Source organism: Aureococcus anophagefferens, assembly GCF_000186865.1.
Source record: "Aureococcus anophagefferens unplaced genomic scaffold AURANscaffold_4, whole genome shotgun sequence".
NCBI lineage: Eukaryota > Pelagophyceae > Pelagomonadales > Pelagomonadaceae > Aureococcus > Aureococcus anophagefferens.
The window spans coordinates 1537323-1546865 of NW_008705564.1; the positions used below are offsets into that span (position 1 = coordinate 1537323).

The 9543-nt window shown below is 67.2% G+C and overlaps 1 protein-coding gene across 1 annotated transcript; it reads left to right on the top strand.

Annotated features, from left to right (window-relative positions):
• Window positions 1–6204: 6204 nt before the first annotated feature.
• On the top strand, window positions 6205–7271 carry AURANDRAFT_36550 (expressed protein; the record flags this gene model as incomplete). Its single annotated transcript, XM_009036069.1, has 2 exons — window positions 6205–6295; window positions 6357–7271. The coding sequence occupies 2 exons, from the start codon at window positions 6277–6279 to the stop codon at window positions 7253–7255; spliced, it is 918 nt and encodes a 305-aa protein (XP_009034317.1).
• Window positions 7272–9543: the final 2272 nt, after the last annotated feature.

A 9543-nucleotide genomic window follows, 5' to 3' on the forward strand; every position in this document is an offset into this window, starting at 1 on the left:
GCGCGGGCGCGCCTCGTCGCGCGCGAGAAGGCCAAGTTCCTGCGGCTCGTCTGGCGGTCGCTCGTGAAGCGGCGCCACTGCAAGGCGTGGTTCGCGTACGCGTCCGTCCGCGTGGAGCGGAAGAAGCGCGCGGACGCGCACTACCGGTCCTACTTGATGAACGAGGCGCGCCTCAGCGTGGCCTGCTGGCTCGACATGACGCAGCAGCGGCGGGCCCTGCGGCGCGCGTGGCTGAGCCGCCCCGTCGGGGGCGCGGCGCTGCTCCGGAAGCGGACGCGCGGCCGCGCGTCGCGCGCGCTGAGCGTCTGGAAGTACTGGACCTACCTCGCCAAGCACTGCCGCGTGCGCGCGGCGTCCTGGTTCCGGCGCATCAAGACGGACGACGACGCGCGGCGCGCGCTCGCCAAGGACGCGAAGCGCGCGCGCGGCGCGCGGCGCCGCGGCCTCCAGAAGGACCTGAAGGAGATGGACGACACGCGCGCCAAGCCGCCGCCGCTCCCGCTCCCCGACGACGCGACGTGCTTCGCGCCGGCGCCGAACCCGGACGAGGACGCGCGGAAGGAGCGGCTCGCCGCGGAGCGGTCGGAGCGCGCGGACCGCGAGGCGCAGCGCAAAGCCGACTTCAAGAAGAAGTGCAAGCGCTTCGCGGCGCTCAAGACGAAGACGAAGAAGCAGCGCGCCGACGAGAAGCAGCGCCGCGAGGCCGAGGAGGACCGCGGCGCCGCCGTCGAGGCCTTCGAGGCCGCGCTGCTGCTGCTCGAGAAGCTCCGCGAGGAGCGCAAGCCCAAGTCGACGCTCTCCGAGGACGAGCGGCGCCTCTGTCTGCCGCTCATCGCCTACTTCGAGGGCAAGGCCTTCCCCCGGGAGCTCGCGGCGTGCTGGATGCGCTACTGGCGCTGCGGCCAGGCCGCGCTCTCGGAGCTCAAGGAGTTCGCGCACGAGAAGCGCAAGGACAACCGCGCGGACTTGTTGTACGCCAAGCACGTGCGGCGCCGCGTCTTCAAGGCCTGGATCGGCGTCATTTTGGAGGAGCGCGCGGAGGCCGAGGCCGAGGCCGCCGCGCACGCGAAGATGCTCGAGCGCGCCAAGGAGAACGCGAAGAAGCAGCGCCTCAAGGACAAGCACGAGAAGGAGCAGGCGGAGAAGGCGGAGAAGGAGAAGCAGCAGCACCTCCTGCTCAACCCGCCGCCGCCGCCGGACAAGAGCCGCAAGTCGTTCACCGCGAAGCAGATCTTCGGGAACCGCGTCACGACCGGCCACGTGCAGAAGGACAAGGGAACCGTCGCGCCCATCGACACGGGACACACGGCCGCGACGGGGTCCACGTCCCCGACGTCCGGCGGCACGCTCGAGACGGCGAGCCACGCGGAGCCCGCGTCGCCGAGCCACCCGGCGCCCGCGGCGCACCACGGCGGCGGCCACGGCCACCACAAGAAGCACCACAAGCACCACCACAAGAAAAAAAAGTCGAAGAAGGAGGAGGAGGCGGCCTTCGACCCCTACGCCGACGACCGGAACCAGCGCGCGCTCCAGGCGAAGCGCGTCGAGGCGTCGCTCGCGCACGCCAGGGCAGCAAAAGAGAGCGAAATTCCCAACTTCAAAGGCTCCTATCTCGGCCGTTTTCCACTCGTTTTGGCTGACTTTTGGACGAGCGATCATCTCTCGGAACTGTCTCGAAGCGTTGATGCTTTTTTTGGAACGCGCGCGCGCGGAAAACTCACGTTGAAGCGACGTTGAATCACTCTTTTGCCGCCCAGGCGCACGCGCGCGAGCTCGCGACGCGCGTCCGCGCGACCGCGTCCGTGGAGCGCGAGGCCGACAAGCGCAACGACCGCTTCAAGAGCGCGGAGCAGGCGGAGATCCAGGCCTTCTTGAACGACAAGGACGAGCAGCTCGCGTCGGCGAAGGAGAAGGCGGACCAGCACATCTCCGAGTTCGCGGAGCACGCCGCGCGGAAGATGGTCGAGACCGTGCACCGCATCCGCCGCGAGGCGGCCCTCGCCTACGACCGCCAGCTCCTGAAGCACGCGTTGCGCGTGCTGCGGCTGCCTTGGGCGGAGAAGCGGTCCGCGGCGCTCATGCGGCGCCAGATTTTGCGGAACCGGCTCGCGATCTGCGCGCGCTACCGCCAGCTCGACCGGGGCATGCCGCGCTTCCGGCGGTTACGCGTCAAGTGGGTCGTCTGGAACACGTGGCTCAAGTTGTTGAGCAACCACTACGTCTTCCGGAGCCCCCACATCAACTCGAAGCTCGTCCGGCGGCGCGACGTCGCGCTCCGGGCGACGGCGCTGCTCCGCGAGCGCGGCGCGGCGCGCGCGCGGACCATCCCCGGCGACGCCTTCGCGGACCTGCGGGGCTGCTTCTGCCGCTGGGCCTGCTACGTCATGAACCGCATCCGGTGGCGCGAGATGCGGACGCTCGGGGAATTGCGTTTGGACCTCCGCACGAAGACGATCTGCTTCATGGCCTTCCGGCGCGAGGCGGGCTTCGGCGACGCCGAGGGCCGGAGCCCCCTGCTCCGGCGCTGCGAGGCGGATTTATGCGAGTACGCGGCGCGCTTCGTCGCCACGCGGCGGAAGCGCGACCTCCTCCGCCAGCTCCAGGGCAGGACAAGAGAGCGAAATTCCCAACTTCAAAGCCTCATATCTCGGCCGTTTTCCACTCGTTTCGGCTGATTTTTGGACGAACGATCATCTCTCGGAACGCTCTCGAAGCGTGGATGCTTTTTCCGGAACGCGCGCGCGCGGAACACTCACTTTGAAGCGACGTTGAATCTCTCTTGTCCTGCCCAGGCCAGCTCCGCGCGTCGAACGCGATCCACGCCAAGGCCGTGCGCGACAAGGCGCGCAACGGGCCGAGCTTCCGCAAGTTCCTGGGCACCGTGCGCAAGGAGACGGAGCTGCGCCTGCTCTTCGAGCAGAAGCTCCTGCTCGACGCGTTCGAGATCCGCGGGACCGTGACGTGCGAGGACCACGACGTGCCCATGGAGCTGCCCATCAACGGCGGCGGCGAGCTTTTGTTCAAGGACCCCGTCGCGCCGCCGGGCTCGAAGATCGGCGCCATCGCGGTCTTCGCGAAGCGCGGCCACGGCGTCCTCGGCATCGGCGCGACGGTCCAGGCCGACGGCGACGCGGCGACGATGCCCTTCCACGGCGGCAGCAGCGGGTTGAAGGAGACCTTCGAGCTCAAGCAGGGCGAGGCCCTGAGCGCCATCGAGCTCACGCTGTCGCCGAGCGTCATCGAGGCCGTCCGATTCGAGGCGTCCGTCTTCGGCAACGTCGCCGCGAACAAGAAGACGGGCGGCATCATCGCGACCATGTTCGAGAACAAGCGCTGGATGGGCCTCGCGAAGACGAAGAGCCGCTGGAGCAAGTGGTTCGGGTCGTCGGTGTCGTCCGACGCGCGGACCGTCGTCGTCCGGGGCCCTCCCGAGACGGCGATCGTCGCCCTGCTCGGCACGGCGACGACGTCGCGCGTCGTCGGCCTCGGCGTCGTCTACCGCACGATCCAGCAGGAGGGCGTCTTCTCGCCCTACTGGACGGCGCCTTTACGGTTGAGCCGCGCGGACGCGGCCACGGCGCTGCCGCCCATCGACGGCAAGGAGAAGCCGGCCGCGGCGCCGCCGCGCGCGCGGTCGTCGAGCCGCGAGAAGCAAAAAATCGTGAGCCACGCCCTCGAGGACGGCGGCGTCGCCACGGGCGAGGAGCAGCACGTCCTCGAGTTCGTCACCGTGCTGCGCTACCGCCGCGTCGACGCGTTGAACGCCGTCGCGCGCGCGGAGATCTTCGCGCGGCGCGTCTGGAGCAGCCGCATCGTGCGCATGCGGCGCCACCTGAAGCCCCTCTGCACCATCACCATCGTCATGGGCCTCGCGAAGTGGCTCTTCAGCGCGCTCGCGGCGCCGCTCGTGCCCCTCGCGCCGGAGAACGACGACGTCGCCGCGCAGCTCGACGCCGCTTTCAAGCGCATCTTCGAGGCGGAGACGGCCAAGACCGCCGCGGCGAAAAAAGAGGCGTTTGTGCTCGCGCGCATCGCCACGCACAACCGCATGGTCGACGAGTCCGCGCGGCGGCCGCGGACGCCGAAGCAGCGCATGCTCAACGCGTCGCGCGTCATGATGTCGCCCCAGTGGCGCACGCAGGAGACCGTGCGCCTCCTCAAGGACGACCACGACCTCGCCACGGCCGCGTCGGACCACGCTTTGGCATGCGTCGAGGCCGAGGCCGGCGTCCGCGACACGTACGCGGCCAAGGCCAAGGCGATCCGCGTGGACCCGCGCGCGCCGCGCGTGCGCCGCTGCTACACGCGCCTCGTCGCCCTCGCGCGGCGCCAGCTCCAGCTCCAGAAGGACTGGGGCGCGGACCACTTCCTCGACACGCTCAACGCGACGACGGTCTCGGAGCAGGGCGGCGCGATGCCCCGCCACGTCTTCGAGGCCGTCATGGAGACGCTCGTCGTCCGGAAAGCCAACGAGGACGCCCAGCGCGAGCGCGACGCCGAGGAGGAGGCCGCCGCGGAGCTCCGGCGCCTAAGCGCGCCGGACCGCGACGACGACGAGGACTCGCTCCACGACGCCGCGTCCCTCGACGACGACGACTCCGACGACGACTCGGGCACGCACGACACCGCCGCCGAGGCCGCGTTCCAGGCGGCGCTCGTCACGGACGAGCAGGTGCTGAGCTAGTAAGGAACGGCTTTTAGGAGGGTTTCGGCGCGATCGGCGGGGCCCGCGCGATCGGCGTCGTCCGTATGTGTCACTCCGGGACTCGCTCGAGCGCGTCGGGGTCCGGGCTCTCGCTCGAGCGCGCCAGGAATCGCTCGAGCGCGTCGGGGTCCGGGGACTCACTCGAGCGCGTCGTCCGAGTCGACGGCTTCGTCGGGCTCGCGCGACCGCGACCGCGACCGCTCCCAGCGATCGGACCGCCGCCGCGACCAGGGCGACTCCGGCCGGTCCGCGCAGCGCTCGTAGTAGACCCAGCAGTCCTGGCACAGAAGGCACAGGCCGTCGTTCGAGTAGCGATCCTCGAAGTTTGCCGCTATGCGCTCGTCCCGCTGCCGGTTCACGAACGCTCGCAGCGCCTCGGTCGGCGCCGCCTCGACGCCGTCGTCGTCGTCGAGCGTCTCGTGGCAGGCGACGCACGTGTCCGGCAGGCACTCGCGACACCACCCGCCGATCAGGGACGGGTTGTTGCTCAGGTGTTCGCCGCATTCTTTGCAGAAGTTATCGACTACTTGCCGTCGACTCCACGGGTCGTTTATCGCGAATGAGAACTCCTCGTAGGACGTGTCCGACTCGGAGTCGCTATACCGACTGTCGGCGTCCATTTTTTTGTCGCGAACGCGGGCCGAGAACCGCCTCAGCACTCTCTCTAGCGCATTAGGCGACGCACCCCGCCTACGCGCCTACCTCAGCACTGCTCAGCTGCCACAATTTTTGCCACTTCGAGTCCATCTTTGCGGTGCGAGTCCGCGCGAGAGGCGATGTCGTCCCAAGGCGAATTCGATGTAACTTTGCGCATTTTTTACGGATCAGATGGAGTCATGAATGACGTCGAGACGACGGTCGTAGTTCAACCCTGCTCCGTCTTGCATGTTTTTCTCCAATATAATTTAGATCTACGATCCTCCGACTTTAAGCGACGGCTGGAAGAGATGGGAGGAGCGCCAATAGAGGATTTAAAGCAGGCGTTGAAGGAGACCTGGGTGGCATATCAGTCGTTCGACGGCGACGCTGCGGTGGACGGCGCGGCCGTCGAACTCGACGCGGTCGTCGCGGGACCGTCGACTCTGACTTTGCGAAAGCGCGTCGCCGACAAGGACGCGGTTCTGCTCGTTGCGTATGCATCTGAGACACAAATCATTGACATTAAATGGGCCAAACTACCCCTGACCGCCGTAGTTACAGTCGAGCATACCAGCTGCTTCCGGTTCATGATGAGTCTTGCGCGACAGAAAGGTTCCATGCAGCCGCTGAGTGAATTGAGACCAGGGACCCTCGATTTCTTTGTGATGTCAGGGTATAGTCAACAGGACGTGACCCAAGCCACCTCCTCGCTGATCGATGACTACAACGCAGGTCGCTTCGTCCCCGTGGACGCATCCGCGAAAGTCTCCGAGGTCGTCGAGTCGCAACGCGGCCGACGCCGGTGTCATGTGCTTCTCGTTCATGCGGCGCGTAAGGGCCCCTTGGTCTCTCGCGACGGCGCTCCCAAGCGGGCTCTGAAAGCGTACACGATCTTCGCGTGGGAGCGTCGACCGGCGCTGGAGAAGCAGGGCATGTCTCTCGGCGAGATTGGTCCGCCGCGGCGTCCGGTCGAAGGGGCGTTTCTCGCGCGCGAAGCCCTCATTTCCCGCAGGTAGAGCACTCGGCGAGGAGTGGAGCGAGCTCAGTCAAACAGATCAGGAGTACTATGAAGAATGTGCTTACACGGACAAGCGTCGCTACGAAGCGGAGCTGGTCTTCGTCGCGGCGGGCGCTTCGCACCTCGACGCGCCGCTCTCTTGGCTCTACCCGTCCAGCGGCCCGAGGACCAACGCGGGCGACGGGATTTGGAAGATGGACGGTCACGCCGACTCCGAGCTCTTCGAAGCCGCCCTTTCCGCGACCGTGGGCCTGCGGGAATGCGCGCTGAAAGGCGGCAAGTGGTATTACGAGATTACCATTCTAGATTTCTGTTCCGTTCCTCAGTTCGGCTGGGCGCTCTCCGGCCTCGCCCCGACTTCAATCAACGGCTGCGGCGACGACGGTAGGTCCTACGCCTGCGACGGCGACCGGTCCATGCTCTGGGGCCCCGGGGCGAACTGGTCGACGGAACGACACTTCTTCCCGAACCTCCCGTGGAAGGTGGGCGACGTCGTCGGGTGCGCGCTCGACCTCGACTGCCGGGAGATCCGCTTCTCCGTCAACGGCGTCTACGACGGCGAAGAGCCCAGCTTCTGCGACATCGTCGACGTCTCCGACGCCGCCGCTTACTTCCCCGCGCTCTCGATGCGCGCGGGCCAGGTCTCGGTCAACTTCGGCGGCGCGCGCGCCTTCCAGCACCTTCCGGACGGCTACGTCGCCGTCGACCGCGCCGCCGAGCCCGCCGCGGAGCCGCCGCCGCCGGCTCCGAAGCCGCTCACCGGCGCGGCCGCGCTTTTGGAGACGCTGGACAAGTTCAAGGCGCAGAACGGCGGCGTCGACGACCCGTACTACGCCTGCATGCGCAGTGCGCTCGAGGAGCTGGAAATCGAGGAGCGCGAGGAGGGGTCGTAATCCAGCTTTAGTCTTGGACGTCGCCGGAGTGCGCTCGAGGAGCTGGAAATCGAGGAGCGCGAGGAGGGGTCGTAATCCAGCTTTAGGCTCGGACGTCGTCGGAGGCCATCGCGATTGGCGAGCCAAGCTCCACAAGGCGGAGTCGAGTTTGCAGTCATTGCAGTCGAATGCGACCCGCTCTTGACGCGATATTCGCACATCGCGCGCCAACGACTGCGACACAACATGCCCGGGCTAGGGGAGCAATTCGAGGTACTTGTGCGCTGGCTCCCGGCCGAGGAGCAAGCATCCGACGACGGGCTCCTCAAGCCGGTCGCGTTCCGGGAAACGGCGGGTAAGACCGTGAAGAACTACGCGGACCGGCTCTTCAATAATGTTGGCGACGATCTCCCCGGCGGCGACGCGCGCGAGTTCTCCTCCGAGCTCGTGGCGTACCGAGGGCCGCTCGACGGCGACGCCGCGGAGGACGGCGCCGCCGTCGCGCTCGACGACGTCGTCGCGGAACCGTCGAGATTGACTTTGCGACCGCGCGTCCCCGAGGCGGGCGCCGTGCTCTTGGTCGCGTACCAGAACTCGCAGCAGATGTTTTATGACCTGGTTGATCTGCCCGTGGCCGAGTTTGGCGCGTTGAGCTGCCACGACGTCGCAAGGTGCGCCATGTCGGGCGGAGCGGTGGACACGTTTGACCATCTTAATTGGCAATTTTTCGTCGCGTCGGGATACAGCAGCCAAGACGTCGAGCTCGTGAAGGACGAGGCTGACTACGACGCAGATCGCTTCGTCCCCGTGGACGCGTCGGCGAGCGTCTCCGAGATCGTCGAGCCGCGCCGCGGCAGGCGGCACTGCCACGTACTCCTCTTCAAGGCTCTACGCAAGGACCTCACCGCGGCGCCCCTCGCGCGCGACGACGCCGTGCCGCCGCAACCGGCGAGCGGGTTCGTGCTCTACTTCCGCGCGAAGCACGAGACGAACCCGGACGTCGACGCAGTGAACGACTTCCCCACCGCTACCTTCGCGCGGGAGACGGCCGCTGAGTGGAAGGCGCTCGACGACGCGGGCAAGCAGCCCTTCTACGACGCGGCGACGAACCAGCGCGAGTTCTATGACCACCAGGTCGCCTTCTGCCAGAAGAGCGGGGACGCGCTCGTCGGCGTCCGCTTCCTCGACCACCGCAAGTCCGTGAAGGCGTGGGGGGGGGCGCGCGCGACAGTGACGGCCTACGACGCGACCCTCGAGACGGGCACGCGCACCGACGGGCCCTGCTACAGCATCGCCTACGACGACGAGGCGCGCCCCAACGAGACCATCGGCCTCGCGGAGCTCCGAGCGCGCGTCTGCGGCGACGAGGAGAAGGCGAGCGAAGCCGCGGCCGCGGCCTCCGGCGTCGCCGCCGCGTCCGAGGTCGCCGCGCCGCCGGTCGCCGTCGCGGCAGCCTCGCAAGAGCCCGTGGCTGCGAAGCGATGCCTGGTGATGGTGTGCGCCGGCCCTAAGGGCTCGGTCGCGCACAAGTTCTTCGACATCGACGACACGCTTCTGGAAACGACGCAGGCGGAGCTCGCGTGTCGCACCATCGAGGCATTTCAGGCGCCGAGCCTCTGCGCGGACGACATCTTGAAGCATTCCGTGTTTCGCATGTCCGCGCGCTACGCGGACGAGCGCGAGGCCGACGACCGCCGCCTCGTCGTATCGGATTTGGGTCAATACGGCCGTTCTGATTTACTCAAGGGCGCCAAGCTCACGCTTGCGAGTGCCACTCTCCGCGAGGCGATGGAGACCATTCCTGAAGAAGGTTTCATGGTCTGCCACGCGAGTTGCGCCGCGCTGACACGCGCCTCCGAGTGTCTATCTACCGTGTCCGTCGTCGATGACCGCGGCAACTCCATGCTACAGAACACTGGATTCTCTCTGTTAGATTCCTCTGAGACGCAGTACGTCTCCATTTTAGAAGATATGGCGTCGGGCGTTCTGGAAGACGGCGAGTACCTGCGACCTAGGAGCCGTCACGAAGAAGCGAAACCGAAACAAGAGTGGCTGCTTGATCGGGTCCGAGACGCGACCTCCGAGGCCTTCGCATCTTGCAACGGCGAACCCATGCGGCCTATCTCCCTAGATGATACCATTGAGGAGGCGGAGGCGCGTCTCGGCGCTCACATCCGGCTCAAGATTGTCGTGCACGGCGTCGGGCTGAGTGACGCGCCGGCGTCTGACGAGGAGAAGTTTTGGCTGTGTCCCGAGCTCAAGTCCCTCGCGCGCGTGTGCTGGACCGCGCTGGCTGACGACGCCGCGAC